Raw genomic sequence first — 17955 nt, forward strand, 5'->3', positions numbered from 1 at the left:
TTACTGAAAATATAAACATAAGCCTAAAGAACAAAACACTTCAACACACTAAAGTTCCTCACAACTTCAGGGATGAATGTTTACATAATGTCACAAAGCAACCATATAGTTTATAATGTGTAAACCTCAATTTTAGCCTGACAGATTGTCAGCTAACAAAAGCAAGGAGAGACAGAATAATTTTTAGTGGCTAAATTAGCTAATGAAAGTAGTCCCTTATTCATAGTAAGCTACTACTTCAAAAATGGAATATTCAAGTAATGTTAAAACAAGAGCTCCAATGAGCCAGAATTTAATAGTTATTTTTATATTTCACAAAAGATTACTGAAGATAACACCCCTAATTATACTTTTAGCAATTGAGATATAAAAAATCACCAATTAAAAATTATTGCCAAGACAGGTAAATGATAAAAAGTGGAACTAACTGCAGCACAGCCAACTGCAACAAAAAAATATTGCACAGTACTACTATCAGAAGTCATGTGCCAAACTTAAATTGTGTCTAATTTCTCTGGTATGCCAGTATTTCCAAGTTCTCTTTTAAGAAAGTATTTAAATGTAGTTTCAGACACTGGACCAAGAAAATATAAAGTTTACATCTACTGAATTAGCTAAATTTACTTTATCTTCCCTAAAAAAAAGTCATCTAGGTATCACACAACTCAAACCTTTCCAAATCAACAGATCAAGGAATCGTCTTTTCAGAAAGCACAAGCAGAAAGTAGTCTTGTTGCTTATCTGAAATCTGAGAAAAAAGCATGAGTCGGGAAGTTTACAGACTGAGTGGTACTTTCTGCAACTAGGATGAGTCTGACCTCAAAGGTTGTCTCCTCAAGACAAGAGGGTTCCTTTAATAATTTTTTGTACCTTAAGAACTCTTATCAAGTATTCTGTCTCCTAAAGGACAGTATTTATTCTGAAGCCACAGTAATCTCCTGTCCTGCAAACCTTCTTATTCCTGTTTGTTCCAAATATTTCTCCTACTTCTCCAAACTAATTAACTAATGCAACAGTGATAACTTTTAAAGAGACTCCTGCTTTTGTTAAGCTTGAACTCTACTACAGGAGTTTTGCATCACTGACCTCAATTTTCTAATATCTTCTGCCTTCTTCAGAACCATCCTAGTAAATGCCACTCCAACTATTTGGCTCAGCTACAACGCAACTACAATACCCTGTGTTATTTCCTAAAAGATCTCCAACTCCAAGACAGCAACCCTACCACATCAGCTTTCCACATCTGTCTGTAGCTACCATTTGTCAACAACGCACTATCAGATTGCAGATCAGTCAGCCTAAAGCCTCCAGGGCTACTAATAACAAAGCATTAGCAAGTGGTTTCTTGCTTTAAGACACCATGCACCTGCTCGACAAAATAGTGGGGTTAATCCCTCCAAGAATCCTAAAGAAACAGCAGGAAAACGCACCTACTAAGCAGCACTAGAACAGTGCTATTCTACACAGCATTATGCACACTGAAAAGCAGGACTTCAGTCACCCTTCAGAATGCCTCCGTAACAGGAAGCAAGTTCTGAAGAGGATCAAAAGATGTAAGGAAGGAACACATCATCCAGGCAGGAAGGTTTATACACCTATGTCCAAAACGTAAAAAAGTTAACAGATATCTAGTAAGACCAGCTTTTACAGCCAAGACAAAGGACACCTATGCTGCTAAAGTCATACCTCCTGGCACAATCAGGAAATAGGTATGGATGTTCAGGTATTCCATCATAAACGCAGAATGACACCGTTTAGGCCAACTTTCAACAAACAAAACAAAAAAAATTTACTGAGAATTATTTAACCAGCAAAGGAAAACTCACTAGCAATGTAATTAAATATTTACTGGAAGTTAGTAGAATACTCCCCAAATTATACTTGGCCAGCTGTAAAAAGAAGTTATATGTGTGACACCAAAATGTTCAAATGCAGGAAGTTCAAACAAACTCTATCGAACTGTATCTACTCATTACCATCTCACTTCTGCTTTCTCTTGCCAGGTTCATGTGGCCTTCTTTTCATGACCTTTCGGGAACACCTTTCCAAAAACTGTTTTCCCTACGCAAGCAGGAAGTCTTGAATTCATTTTCTTCCCTTGTTTCCTCTCTCAAGTCATGTTCTCCCTTCACAATTGCTTCACATAAAAGATACTTTAGCCCATTGTTCTGTCTTCCCACAACCTATTCATACACACACATTTCAAGCTGCTCAAAAGACCCTGAAATTTGTATTCTGCACATAAAACTACGGACTACAGTCAAACAACCAAAGCAGAACAGACTTGCCTACAGACAAAAAATCCCACGCCACTGAACTTGCTGCCTCTGAAACATGGACATGTTCAAATGCCGTAGATACTTTTAAGTTTGAATTTAAAGCGTAATTGAATTCCACTTCTGTACATGCCCACGACTAACCCAGACCGAACACACACTGGTCCAAGTTTGTCTGACCCACTCCAAATTTAGAAACTATGTGTTCTTCTGCTTAAGGTCATCCCTGGGGTCAATACACTTGGCATGCACAAAAACCTCATCAGAGCCTCATACAGTAGAATTATCAGCTCTTCTAATAAGAATGCTTTAAAAAGACAGCTGCTCCGCGGGAAAATAATCACAGCATCCAGCTATCAGATGCCCTTCAGTGGGCTTTCAGTAATTCCAGTTCGAAAACATGATGCAATGTTCCCTATATTCCTGGGAATCTCTCGTTAGAGATAGACTGAAAGCTTTAGTATTCAAAACATAGTAAAGGCATCCAGTTTTCAATAAGAGACATTGGCTGGACAAAACTGTTACTGAAGTCTGCTAACAGTTACATAGGAAGCACTAAGGCTTAAGGATGGAAGTAGATTCAACTGGAAGCTTCTAATACATATTTATTTTTAAAAAATAAGGCAAACAGGAAGATAAAATAGTGTGATTTATATCACATCACAGATACATCCTAAAAAATGGTGTCCAACTACTACCTTAACTTGCTTTTCTTTCTTTTTCCGTACATCTTCCCATTCATTCACAATCCTCCCCCACAGGATCCATGAGTCTTCTTCAAGATGGCTGAGATTGCTAGAAGCTGATGAACTAGATACAAGAGAAGATCCGCTATTTCTTCTTGACCCATTTACTGATCGCAAGGATTTGCTATCTGTTTCCAAGAGTCTGCAAAGAAATCACACACACACAAAAAAAATCAAGTTCTTCTAATTATAGAATGATTTGGGTTGGAAGGGACCTTAAAGATCATTTCACTCCAACCCCTCTTCCATGGGCACGGACACCTTCCACTAGACCAGGTTGCTCAAAGGCCCAGCCAGCCCGGCCTTGAACACTTCCAGGGAAGTGACATCCACAGCTTCTCTGGGCAACCTGTGCCAGTGCCTCACCACCCTCATAGGAAAGAATTTCTTTATTAAATCTACCCTCTTTCAGTTTAAAGCTATTACCCCTTGTCTTATCACTACATGCCCTTGTAAAGCGTCTCTCTCTAGCTTTCTATCTTAATCACGGACCACACTATTAATTGTTTGTTTAGAAGTCAATTCTTCCAACCTCTTTAAAAAGAACGCACCCAAAGATTCAGTGAAACAGTTTTTCTGACATACATTTGCACTAAATTTGAAAATAACTGGTCAATGTTGCAGTTTGTTCTTGAGATCTCAAGTAATTCTGCAGACAGAACAGCTCACATTGCAGCGTTAAGAAATGGATAAAAATGTCACATCATGCATCAGCAATATTAAGAATATAAGCATTTTGTGGTCTCATGAACTAGATCTTAATACATAAAGTCATTAAATCAGAAAGTACAGAAGCATTGCAATTCCAACACTCTTTTACACATTCATCAACTGGAGATTAACAGCCCTGCAGGGAAGATGTTTTGTTTTGAGCAGAAGTACCAGCAAGACAACTTTGATTTTACTAGCAACAAAAAAATCCACAACTGTTGTGCATCAGATTGACATTTGACACTATCATTGAGGATCTTTAACTTCCTTGTGTTGTTTTTGTCGAAGTACTGCAAAAGAGTCAGTAATCTTAAAGAAAATATTAACCTCCTAAAAGTCTACCTGATTACACCTTTAATTTAATTGGCCATGCAAATACAGATGGAATAATTAAGACCTGGAGCAATTTTAAAACCCCTGACATTTGCTGACAGCTGTTCACAAATCAACATGGTGTTTTATAAATGCATGGGAAAAATTTCAGACCTAAAGAATGAGGACCAGGCAACAAAAGTGGTTAGTATAGCTAATGAATGTGTAATTAAATCCTGGAGTTGAGATGTGAGAACTTCTGGGGTCATCGGGGAGCAAGGTATACATAAAGATGTGCCAAGTGCTGGACAAGTTGCTGAAGAGACTTCCCTGGTAGCTGGTTGCTAGGGCCATCAATTTTGCAAGGAAGTGGGGATTCTGGGCAAAAAGGCACCCTTTGTTTACACTCAGCTAAAATTGAGCCCCATAAGCAGGGGGAATTTTTTTAGACCACATTAGCTGAGAGCAAGAATTCAGACTAACTTGAAAAAGTGTTTTGCTATATCAAGAGTTTCATTTGTGCTTTAACTTCCAAAAATTTCAACATCCCTAAATCAGAGTGATCTAGTTGAACCATTTCTCAATGCACCTGCACAAAAGCTAACCCCCTCCCCCAGCATTTCAGCAAGGTCAGCTTAGGTTTTAGATATTTAATAAATTATAAGCTGAGTTACATTGTACCTGAGATTGTACAGACATCTCAGCATACCTACACCTTTTAAGCTCTCTGCTACAATAGAGATATTTATACTAGCTTTCCCTGTTCCCAGCTTTCACCCAGTGTTTATGTAAGTTAGGGGAAAAAGTAATTGAATTCATGAAGATAAAAAGTACAGTCTCTACAGTAGTATTTTGGAAAAGGGTTAAATAGTAGTGCCTTCGAAAAAGAAACAAAAAGCTTTTTCAGGATGAGTCCATGTTAAGGAAAAAAATTTTTTTTGAGGAAAAACTAAAAAAAAAAATTTTACATGTTTAGAAACCTGGCCTACACTGATCCATAATGAATACAGTTTGGAACTCCTCCTCTCAACCTGAGACAGTATCTAAAGATCAAATTCAAAGTAATCACAAACAACAAACAAGCACAGAATAAACATTACAGTTACAAAAACAAGGTTCTAACTAGTCACTTACAGTTTTCACAGCTTTCTATAGAAGCTAGGCTAAGTTTCTGTAATTTGACCTTACCTGGATAAACTCATTGTCCTTAGATTTGAAAACGGGAAGTTCTTTTTGCAGTAAGCAGCAAGTTCTGTGGCATTTAGTCCCTGTTTTCTTTCACCTAAAACTTTTATAAATGATTTACTAATGCCAAACAGCTCCACCAGGACTCTGGACCGAGCTACCTCATTATTCTGAGGGGAATTTCAGTATAATTGGATTACAGAATGCTAGAAGACATAGCTTGATACAGTTTTAGTTCTTTCCATTTCTAGCTGCTTAACGAATTCATATTCCTGTTACTGACATAAAAGCCAACAATGAAAAGGAAACCTTTAAAAATATCCATCACCAGCAATTCTCCCAGCAAGCAGAAACAAGAATAGTTCCCTGTGTTCAGAGTACAGTTCCTTGTCAACAATGTGTCACTGTACTAAAATGCAGACTCAAACTGTGCTGAAACTACGGTGCACCCAGCATAATACGAGCATTAAATTTCTGTATTACAGTGTAGTATTCACGAGAAAAGGTACACTTGATAGGATAGCCTCTGATTAGAATGCACACAGATGACTACTATGGGATTGAACAACAGGTCTGGCTAAAATTGAATGAGACCAGACAAGATTTGCTAGCTTATTTACTAAATGAAGAAAGCCGACTTGAAAAAGAAAGGCTAGCAAGGCCAAGCTCACATCCTTGTTTCAAGAAACAAACTAGTGTAACTGCGAGGCTTAACGAGATGACTCTAGCGGTAAAGACATTATGCTCTAACACAGACAAGCAGTCCAAAGAACAGACAATTACTGCTTTTCAAATAGAAGTTAGTCACTTAGTCATGAACAGAGCTGAATGCCTCAGATTAAATGCAAATTAGCTTTCTTAAAAGCACTCTAACTCTTTTTTTTCTTCCTTTGATAAATTTTTGTTTGCTACTAGCACAGCAAAAATTACATATAGTTAATCTTTGAAGGAGAGACAACCCCATAAACCACAAGGAAAAGAGAATGAGGTGGCTCTAGAAGCTGCCCTCCGCTCTCGGTCAAGAACTAGACAGATGTAACAAATTCCCTGTAAGCTGTATTGCTATTAGGCTGCAGAACACAAACATGAGAGCAGACATACCACGTGACACAATGGTATTAGCCCCTCCTTCTCCCAGTTACTCTCTTCCTCTGCTGAAAGTCACTGCCCTCATAATTGAAACACCAGAATAAAAAAACCCTGAGCACATCAACTGCCTCAGTGCAAAGTCCAGCACGCTAGTAGAAGCTGGAATGGAAGCTAGTTTGAGCTAAACTGCCCAACTCTGCACTTCACTACAGCACACGGGATAGCAGCCTTCAGTAGCTGTCAAAGCCCTGCAGCAATCTGCCAAGTCTAAACTATTTGGAGCTCAAGTTCTCCTTTACAGCCAGCCTCTCACAAACTACTGAAACATGGTTGTCAAATATAACCACATTTTGCAAGAGGCCAGATGATTTAGAAGTCCTGCCTCAAGACTGCAAATAAGTACAGATTCTGGAAATTCAACATTAAGAAATCACACAGTCCAATTTGATATTTTAGTGAGAATTCCTATTTGCAATCACTGCACACGTCAAGAGCAACCGATCCAAAGGAAAGTTTCATCTTGTAATGTCGATGGTGCAGATAAATATACACTCATGGAAACACTGCCAAAGAAACAGTTGCTTATTATACAAAAAAGCACCAGGATGAACAGGCAAGACTCATTAGGAATTTACTTTTCACTAAATGAAGACATTATGCATCTTCCACCACTGGCATAACAGCAGGATTCGTCTACTACTTCTTGCAAATAAAGATGGCTGACCACTGTTCCATCTCTAAACAGAGCAGGTTCTACAGTGGAAAGCAAGAACTTAGTAAAAGTGGAAAAATAAAGAAAATAGAATTCAGAAATCTAACATTTCAAAAAGCTGACAGATATTACGGTTTTGATCTAAGCAAGTGAGAAGGTTACATGAAACTTTCATCCCTGAGATACTCCATTTTACATACAATTGGACTCGATCTTAAAAGGTCTTTTCCAAACAAAACGATTTATGACTATGAAATTGGATACTGAAAATCACATGACTCCAGTGTAAATTCTTAGGATTAGAGGCAGCTATAAACACTCCTGTAAAACCAGGAGAGAAAAAACACGTTTTAGAGCTCCACAAAAAAAGAACTTCTAAAAACACAGCACAAAACCACAAGCTCTTAAACCTTGGGACCTTGAAATTGAACTGTTGTGCCATGGCATTTTACCTAACCTACCTTTAACAGCCATTATGCTGAAATGGCAATAAAACAAACTTTAGTCTCATTACTATACTTTGAAGACCAAAAAGCTTTCCATTCACCTGTTCTGTTCCTCAAGTTTAGCGAGTAATTCTAAGTCGTCTGGACTCAGCTGTGTTGGTGAGGATGGCGATAACGCAGGTGTAGACAGAGTGGTAGAGGAGGATGTAGTGTGTAACGAGGCAGATGGACTTGCCACCTGACTGGCCATTTGACTGACGGTGTGTGATACAGTATTCTTCACCCATGAGAGAGTAGAGCTCAGCTTTCCTGCAACCTTGTCTGTCGCCACCTGTGATGACAAAAAGAAGAGGATGCAACAGTTGTCATTTTTAATACTCTTATTTCAGTAAACGTGCTGTCACTGAAGAGAGAGAGAAAAATACAAACATGTGTGAAGCGACACTGAGATTATGTATTTCTTCAGAACACCCAAGGCCACCAGAAGCAACACAAGCATCAACAGCAATACAACATTCCAGAAGAAGTGACATGCAAGTATGCTGCTAACCCACAAAGAAAGATTCAGAGGAATTCCTGACACATACTCAGAGCGCTCATTTCTGCAGTACAGAAATACCACAGGATCCAGGATTAGCTCAGACTTCCCATTATAAAAATAAATAGAAATAAAAGCTTATTTTAAAACATCTTGATAAACTAGTAATGGCACATAAACTGTACAAAAATAGCTATAGAAACAGTCATAGAATCATAGAATTATTCAGGTTGGAAAAGACCTCCAAGATCATCAAGTCCAACCGTCACCCCAACACCACCATGCCTGCTAAACTGTATCTACACTTTTTTTTGAAAACCTCCAGGGATGGTGACTCCACCACCTCCCTGGGTAGCCTGTTCCAATGCCTGTCCACTCTTCAAGTAAAGAAGTTTTTCCTAATATCCAATCTGAACCTCCCCTGACGCAACTTGAGGCCATTGCCTCTCCTATCACTAGTTACTTGGGAGAAGAGACCAACACCTGCCTCACTACAACCTCCTTTCAGGTAGTTGTAGAGAGGAATAATGTCTCCCCTCAGCCTCCTCTTCTCCAGACTAAACAGCCCCAGCTCCCTCAGCCGCTCCTCCTAAGACTTGTTCTCAACTATTTTACTGAGGGACAGTGGAGCAGAACAAGTATATCAACGTAAACACTCCAGACCACCCACTGCTCACCTTCATTAACCCCAACAGTGGCAGGACAGAGGAACAGGGGTACCACATTTCCAACCTGCACCAAAGGTCCTCTAGCACCTGCCAGGGTGCAGAAAATAGTCAAAGAATTTACGCCCATGAAACTGCAACAGCTCCTGAAGGTCTTACATTAAAGGCCTCATGCCACCAGCTCTTCTTCCTCACTTTCTCTTCAGGTCACCCCTACACCAAGTGTCCTTGACCCCTGAGCCACTGCCAGTGCCTGGACAATCCTAGGGTTTGAGAAGGGTCCTGGAGGAAAAGTGAAAGGTGCTACTAATGCAGAAGGGAGCTCTGAGCAGACAGTCAGGGAAACTGCAGGTTCAGGAAAGAGGAGATTAACTGGGGCTGATCATAATCTGCCCCTACTTCTTGACCAGTGTTACAAGGTACACAAACAGATTTGCCCATCACTAGAGCAGAGAGACCAGCAGCCCCTGAAGTTATTTTCTAATGAGCCCCTCACTACATCTTCCTTCAGCAACCAAAAATATAAGAGGCTTTGACCTACAGTGACAGACGGAGACCAGTTCCTCCCCGGGTCAAACTCTGGGAGAATCTAGATGCATCTTAAAGGAAGATAGCTGCCTAGCAAAAGGTTACAACTATTCAAAACCAAGGTTGAAAAGGAACTTCCTTTGAAGTGGTGCTGCTGGCAACTATTTATTTTGACCTTTGCCGACTTCCTCAAAACACTGAATTGCTCAATGGTTGTCACAAACAATTCTGCAGTGCAGCCTACACAACAATTGCTAAGACACTAAACGCACTGAGCTACAGGAACAAATCCCTTCCCGAGATCTTCTAATAGAATCTAACCAAAGCAGAATTTCAACTGGAAAATGCAACTCCAACTCAGCACACTGTGCATCTATCCAAGACACTACGAGACACCTGCAACACCGGACTGAGGGACCGGTTGCTGAAGCAGGAGTTTTTATTTAGATACAACGCCACAATGAACTCTTTTGCAAATCAAGTCCAGCAGTATTTTATTTCCACGTCATATCAAAAGGAAGACACACTGAATGCCTTCAGAAAACAAGAGGAACGCTATAGGCCAAACACAAAACTGTGGTACTCAATATCCCCAATTCCTCTCCATCAGCAACGCTACACTTCAGAGCTCTCCCAGAGGACTGCAGAGGGGTTTCCAATCTCCATATGCTTAACATTCATTCTGGAAATGGTAACAGATTTTGCCAGAAATCTTCTGATGCAGGGATACAAACCATAGGTGGGAATAGTAAGGTCCCAACATAAGCATCAGAACGGTTCCAGTTGGTTCTTACGTCACTGTGGGACAGGAATGTTCAGAATACAATATGTTTTTTAAAAAAAACAAAATCCAATACATGATCTTTTAAAGATAATCTTTGAAAAAAAATCACTTCCAAGACTAGCATTTGACACCATCTTTTATAGCAGAAAGTAATAAGAATTGCTGGAGGTTTCAAAATCTTAAGTTTAATACATGCATTAATATTTCAGTCAGTCAATATCCTTTATTGCTGTTACCTTTATCATAATGCTGTTTTATTCAAAGTGAAACTCATACATCTCACTTAAGCTGAATATTTTTTCTCAAAGGCTTTCAACTGCTTAAAATACAACTACTCCAAAAATAAATCTTGGCAGAAACAGGGCACATATGACTGCCATACACAGCAGACTAAAGGTCACCCATTCGAAGAACCTTATATTCAAATACTAGAAAAGCAATGATTTTGAGTAATACGCTATGTGACAGAAACAGGAAGAGAGAGTATAGAATCAATTTTTATCTCTTTACAAAGTAACTAGGAAAGCTTAAAGTGAAAAAGTAAATCCAAGCTGAGTCTGGCTTACACATTATGAGGCTCATACTCTATGTTAAGATAGCTGAAGCACAGGGTGAGGTGGGGGACAGAATCTTACTAACATTCATTCACCAACACATCACTAGGCAGCAAAAAATTAATGCAAAGGTTTGTAGAAACCTATTATGTGAAGAATACTAACAAAAAGTATGGTCAAGAAACCGTCCAAGACAGTAGTTAAATCAGAACAATGGGTCTAACAACGGTCTTCTTTCTAAAAGCAGTTCAGAGTTTCATTAGAATGTATTCAGAGAATTAGTAGCAAAAAAAACTAATCTAAAAGCATTAACACATATAACAGGCAAAACGCACAGCTGCAAAAGGCAAATGTTTGAAGATCAAAAGGCTCCCACTGAAGATTGTATCACAAACACATGAAGAATTTGTTTGGGGAAATCATCTATGGCAGTCACCCAGGGCCGAGCTAAATTAAGCAAATACAATTCTGATATAACAGCTAAGTAGTCAAGCCTATATCCCTTTTGCCAGGCTTTTCCAAGGTTTCCTAAAAATCTGAAGCCAGCTCAAATTGTCAGCAGTGTAAGTTCCTGGACCAACCACAAAGGCACGTAGTATCAGTTCATCATCCCTTTCCCTAAATAGGATAGAGTAACAGGATTTTCTCATTTCATCATTTCACCTATGTTAACTTCAAAATTTGTGTTCAGTGACTGAAGATTTCATAGAGTTATTCTCTGACAAGTGGCTGAAGGCATTCCAGAAAACAGGTTACTTCAATCCGAAAACGAGAAAACTTTTCTAGGAGCAATGTACCAGTATTCCTATCAACACGCACACAGTGCTCCTACACTTGTCCTTCCAATTCGTCACCCTTCTCTTAATGCAGAATGAAAATCCCTGCTACATGGCATAAGCTTTTCAATTCTACATACACCGTTCCACCTAACTGCGTAGTTGTACTTAGCCATCACTAAACCACAGACCATTGCTACTTCCCTCCTTGCTGCTGACAACACCTGCAACAAGAAATCCATGCCTCACTACTAAGACAATACATATAGGTAGTACAGCAACGAATCCTACTGACTCCCAAGAGGTATGTACCTCTTTCCTCTGAGAGCACAAAGGAAAGAGCTAAAGGTTTCACTCTAGCCCCTTCAGAGAAACTGGGGCTCCCCAGTCAAAAATCCCAGAGCTATCAAGTTATTGAAATTAGTCTGTCTGCCTTTCATTATACCAATGAAAACGAATTCAGTATGAACGATGGCAGATACTTTCACTGGGTATCACCAACTCCAGGAAACAGAGGGAAATCTGGATGAGCACTTAACACCTCCCTGCTTTAGAGATGTGATTTTGCTGAACACAGCACACTGGAAAGACTCAAGCAAGCCAGTATCATTAAATCTTTAATCTTTTCTTTGTGTTTTCGGATAGAGTCTCCTCAAGGCTTTCCTAAACACGTTTCTTTTAAAAAATGGTTATTATTTAACCAGAGAGACTTCTGCTGGCCTGCAACAGTGTCTCACTTTTGGCTACAACGATGATGCTCTGCAGTTATGAAGTGTCCCTCCCTTTGCTACTCTTCATTATTGTGGAAAAGAGATCAGCGTCACGTGCTCAGATGTCTGTTGCAGTACCAAGGACAGCCAGACACACCACAGCACCCATCCCAAATCTTAGCTAGGTCACCGCGATAAATCTAACTACACACGACGTAGGACTTTTGCCTTTGCCATCACCCCCTCACTACACGCATACACCAACACTACTTCACTCTGCTCTGCCCCACCTCCCCGCTGAAGCGCTCAGACGTGCAAAGCTGCTCTGCCTGGCACCCTCCTGCGCTGCCCCGCAGGCAGCAGCCACGCAGACAGCTCAGGCCCACGCTCTGCTCCGTAAGCCCTGACACTTGCTCGACCTATGCAAGCCCTCTGTCCCTGCAGCTAACCGCCCTGGCTGGAAGGCCCCCGTTAACAGTATTCTTTGCACAGCTCACCACAGCCAGTTATTCAACTATACAAAGAGAATTGCTTTCCTTTTTATTCCCAACGTTTTTCAGATGCTGAAATTCAAGTTACATGTGAAGAGTACAAAAGGTAACCTACACTGCCTGGGAAGCATGCCAAATCATCGAGAGCACCATCAGGATGATCAAGCCATTATTAATTACTATTAATGTCTGATCAAAAGCAGAGTCAACCCGTTTTTAAAATGTGCTTTTCCTCCAGAGAGGTCTCACTCAAGAACCTGCCAATTAATCAGACTTTGAACACAAATGCTACTCCGGGCCTGCTCCCAGGGACACCACCGCTTTCCATAGAAGATGGCCAGGTCTGGAGACAAGCAGGCAGGGGTATGCCGCCTTTGTCCTTTGCACAAGAACAGAGAACTGAGCAGACATCATTCAGCTCCAGAGCAGGCTTTCAGGCTCCAAGTCATATTAACAGCTACACTGCTCCCTCTTAGCCAACAGACCAAGAGCACAGGAAGAGTTCGTTTGCATCTGCCTGCCTAAGACCATGCAGATACCTCCTAAATAAATGGGTGAACCTAGAGTTTGAAAAAAAACAATCTTTAGAAAGATCTAAGTCTAAAGATCTGCTACTCTACTGCAGTTTCAAGTGAGCAAAACCAAACTACCAGCAACTCTCACCCATCTGGTCAGCCATCAGGCAAGGCACAGACCTGCTATGTACCTTACATTACTGCAATGATAATAAGTGTTGATATTATACACAGATACATATGATGTGCAACATATATGCCAATTAAAATACATAAAACTCAGTATCTCAACTTTTATGTTTAGTATCTTTAATTAGCTGCTGATTACAGCACTTTGTTACCAAGATGAAGTACAATACTGTGTTCAGATTTTTGAGTTACTCGGAGGAATACTGCAGTGGAGCAGCATATGAAATATTTTAAGTAAGGCCAGCTGAAGGCAGACCACAGCATCCCACATTACATACAATTACATAAATCCTTTTCCCTGAGAATCCCGAGGTATTGTGCAGCACCTTACAGTAAGCCCAAAAATGCTACCACCACACACTTTAGCATTTGCCAGAGAGGTAATATTTGTTTTTCTACAAAACTCTATTTAGATTTATTTAAAAAAGGTATTTCACTGTACACATTGAATTAGCTTAATACCTACATTCTGCATTTCCCCGAGGAAAATCTGTATTAAAGTTACAGGTATCTTGATTACCCAAAATACTGTCTCAGCTATTCTTATCATATGACAAAATAAAAATAACTGCAAGCCTTACACAAACACTACTGCCTATATTACATGCTCTCTTCTCTTCCTGAAAAGAGAAAGAAATGAGAACTTCCACAATACAGGAAGTAACCCTCATACTATTCTACATGTAAAAAGAAGTCTCACACAATTGGGGCTGAAGTAGTATATGTGGTTTTCAAGTCAGTTATATAGCATTCCATGGACCCAGTCTCCTGCTTGCTTCAAAAAAGTTAATAGCATTCTAATATCTGAAGAATAAATTAAAGTGACTCAGTCAATGACATATGCTGGCAAGGCAGCTGGTGAATCAGCCTGTTCCCATGCTTCCTGACAAGCTAAAAATCCTGATTTAGAGCTCAAACATGGTTTCACTATAAGCTTCATTTGTATCTTTTACACTACAAATTCATATAACTGATTTCTGCTGAAGTCTGAGGAGCAAGTCGTGATTTAGTCGCATGTTCCTGATTTTTCTTGTAATATCACCTAACAATAGTCAGGAATATCATGGTTAGCATTCACCAGCTTCCATTTCACTCGATATTCACTAGCTCTCCAAGGCTTTCTGATATAAAGAATAAAGCAGTATAATGTTTTAAATTGTGTAAATCTTAAGCTGTCAGAAAGCTTTCTGTAGTACCATTTAGCAAATATGTAAATACACATCCCTTAAAAGTTGTCTTCAGACTCTAATGTACTGGGGTTTTGATAGTCCCAAAACATCTGAAAGAAGAAAAAAGAGAAGCTGCAAGTTCACATACACAACATAATCTAACACGTAAGGTGGTTTAAGGAGGTACTTCATTAGAAACACTGTAGTGATCCACTAAAGGCTGAAACCATTGCTCAAAGTCATATGAAGAACACTTCAATCACTGGCCAAATCGCGCTGAATTCTATTTACTTCCAAGAACAACTCCAGGTTTTTAATTACCTCTGAAGTCCAGTGTGGTTTACGAGCAGTTAAGGACTGTCCCAGTACGCTAGCTGAGAAGACAAACCACAGTGCTTTTGCAGACACTATCTCCTGTCCATCTAAAGGTGGTCCTTTATCAAACAAGTTTCAAATCTGACATAGGAATGAAACCACCTTCAGGAAACAGAGACTTTCTTTCAAGGGGAAAAGAATTAGATATAGTGCTTTTGTATAAAAGATGGCTGAGAGCTCCTCAGAGCTGCAAGAGAAAACACTGAAGGACTACAGTGAAAACCTTTAAAAAGCAACTTATTTTGTTTCTTTGTTCTCTTAGACCTCGGTTTGGAAAACATCTTTGTATTCAAGGTTCAACACGCCAAGTTACAGGCACATACACTTCAAGGATCATCCCCTTGGCTAACAAAACAGAGGGAAGAATCAGATTAATCAGCTAAAATAAAGAACAACTCCTGCAAAGTCAGTTTGTTTATGCACCAGAATGGGAGTTTTTTTTCTTTCTTTTCAACAAAATGCCACTCAGTCATTTCACTGGAGTTCAAGCCAGTATCATCAGGCATTCACAAAAAAAGTAACACACCCCTAAGGACACATATGTTTATCACTAAAGCGCCTTTCTACAAATTTTACTTTCCCACTCATTCCCCGAAGCCTAGCTTCCTTCACATTGCATTTAGCCAACTTCCTCCTTGGAAAGGAGCCAGGACTAGCATCCAAACTGCATTAGGGTAAAAATAAGCAAACAAAAGCACATAAATGCAGTTACATTTACTAAAAGCCTTAGGTCCATATTTTGGAACTGAGAAACAACTAGGTCGTATTTTTAAATGTTCACCAAGCTTAATTACAATCAATGTCTTTAACACAACTCTTCATTAAAAAAGTATATGAAATTTGCAAGGGGTTAAACTGATAAGTTTAAAAGGATCCAATATCTGACAACATGAAAACATACCATTCCATGCAACACTTGTTCTTCTGTATTGGCAGCCCAAGTATTTTCTAGGCATAATTCTCCTTGTTTACAGAGATTAAATAAACTGACATCACAATCTATGAGCTAGAACCAAAATGCTTGTCTCATCTTTACCAAGTTGCATACAGTTCCCTTTCCAACAAGACGAATGAAACAAGATTTGATGGAGAAACTGAAGAATATAAGCACAGCCTTACAGAATGTGGTAACACTTGAAACTTTATTAATTACTTACTAAAATTTTAAACAAGCCAGGTGACAGAGGTTGGCAAGACCCTACTTTCAGGATATTACTCTTCTTTCCTTTAAATGATCAGCTAAAAGTTCGGCCTTCTACCAATTACACCTAAATTCAAAAGAGTACACCAGTTTCTGAATGACTGACCGGTAACCAGCTCTACTTAAGCTACAAATTCATTGCAACCTGCAGCTGCTGACAGAGAACAAGAAACAAAAGGTAAAAGTTTTAGCAGTGGGAAGTGTAACCAATTTAGTAATTTCCACGTAGGAAAGTTCTCTAAGCTATTCAGTAAATGTAGCAAATTTCAATACAGGTGCATGAATCAACAGTCAATTCTTTTAACACAATCCACACCAACATCTGTAGTCTTGCAGTAATATTTAATTTTGCCCACCAGTTTACTTGCTGTTTCCATGACTTGTCTTCACGAGATCTTAGTGTAACTTGAGGCAAGCATGTTTTTGTGGCTACAGAAGGGTCTTCCTCCATGCGATTCAAGTCTGTAACAGTGCTCCTCCAGCCTTTTCTGAGCACAGCATTTACAGAAACCTCATTTTCCTCAGTTACTGACTAAAGAAAAGAGAGGGTGCTCCTCAGAGAAATGACATACCTGCTCATCATCAAGTGAAATCAGTTGTTTTCTGGTTAGTTGACCACTGACTTTTACCCTTTCATTTGGAAATAAGGGCGTACTTCTTCTTTCAAAAAGGCCTACTAGGGGAAAAATCCAAGGAAGATCAATGAAACACGGATTATTTTTAGTGCTGGTCTGACACCAAAGAGCTTATATAAAAATCCCAAGCCCATTCTATTGTGGTCCGCAAGTGTCTTATCAGGGAATTTTAACTTGCCTTTGTCATTTTGTCTTTAGACCGACCACAATCTTTTTTCCAAAGGGCTGAGAAATACTTCCTAAAGCTTCAGCCAAACCCATACAGTTGCACCACTAATGCATTCCCAGGGGGGGAAAAAAGTTACTTTGCTTAACAAATATTGGGGTTTAGCTCTGCTGTTTCAGGGAGCATGGAAGTTGGAATTTCTTTTTACTATACCTGAAAGTAGTTCACTGTTTGAACTACATATAATCAAGAAGAACACCTGAAAAAATGAGATGTAAAACTAACTTCTATACAATGTCACTCTGCATAGTGATGTGGATGGTGCACGTCCAAAATATTAGGTTTTGGCTAGCTACCAGGTTTTGACAATTATTTTAAGCAACATTCGACAGTTTTACCCTTCTATAACAAAAATAACTGTAAGTCCTTTTAATACCCTCTTAGTTACATGTGCACAGTCAACTTGTGGCAACAATAATCCACCACTAACACACTGGGCTCACCTGCCAGTCTGACGAAATTAAAAATAACCCATAGTTCATACAGTATAAGATACTGGTGAGTCAGAATTCTGTATCATCACAATTACACTTTTTTAATTAAAAAAAGGATCACGAACATTATGATGTCATCAAACAGGTATGTAATGCTATGCTTAGAATCACGAGGACTTAGTCATGACAATAGGGCATAAGAAAACTCAGAAGTTAGAGAAGTTCAATAGCTTACCATGTAGCAGAACGCATTGTAACAACCTAGTACCAAAACATCAAGTTTGGGTTGTTTTAAAGGATTAAACTGCAGAAGTAAAAATAAACCAGAAGTTACTTGCAAAAGAATACAGATCAGACAAGATGATGGATTTTGGTAACAGAACCCATCAGAGACAGGTATAATTTGTTCAGACAAAAGAAAATAAAGATATTAGGTGGTGCCTTTTGGCTGCTTCCCAAGTTGGAAGCTAATACAAAAAGGGTAAGTGTCCACAGTCATTCTATCACAACACCTTACTTTTGGTCCAGAATAAAGCCCAACCCTAGCATTGTACTTCAACCTCAAATATACAGCAACTGCCTCACTAAGACTCAGAAGGATTAATTTACAGACAACTAGCAAACGAAGTTGACAGGCAGCCTGAAATAACATGAAGACCACAGCACGATCCCTGTCAGCACGACTGAA

At 39.3% G+C, this 17955-nt stretch overlaps 1 protein-coding gene across 8 annotated transcripts in view; it reads right to left on the bottom strand.

Annotated features, from left to right (window-relative positions):
• EVI5 (ecotropic viral integration site 5) overlaps window positions 1–17955 on the bottom strand; it is an 84433-nt gene that overhangs the window by 63668 nt on the left and 2810 nt on the right. For 6 of the 8 annotated variants that reach the window (XM_075424920.1, XM_075424917.1, XM_075424914.1 and 3 more), the window contains exons 2-3: window positions 7579–7808; window positions 2975–3164 (exon numbers count right to left, since the gene is read on the bottom strand). In XM_075424920.1, coding sequence (XP_075281035.1) covers window positions 2975–3164; window positions 7579–7727 — 339 coding nt within the window. In that variant the 5' untranslated portion in view covers window positions 7728–7808. Of the gene's footprint in view, window positions 1–2974; window positions 3165–5233; window positions 5311–7578; window positions 7809–17955 lie in introns of those variants that run through there. The other 2 variants (XM_075424913.1, XM_075424919.1) reach the window with 2 other exon arrangements.

Source organism: Opisthocomus hoazin, chromosome 6, assembly GCF_030867145.1.
Source record: "Opisthocomus hoazin isolate bOpiHoa1 chromosome 6, bOpiHoa1.hap1, whole genome shotgun sequence".
Lineage (NCBI taxonomy): Eukaryota > Metazoa > Chordata > Aves > Opisthocomiformes > Opisthocomidae > Opisthocomus > Opisthocomus hoazin.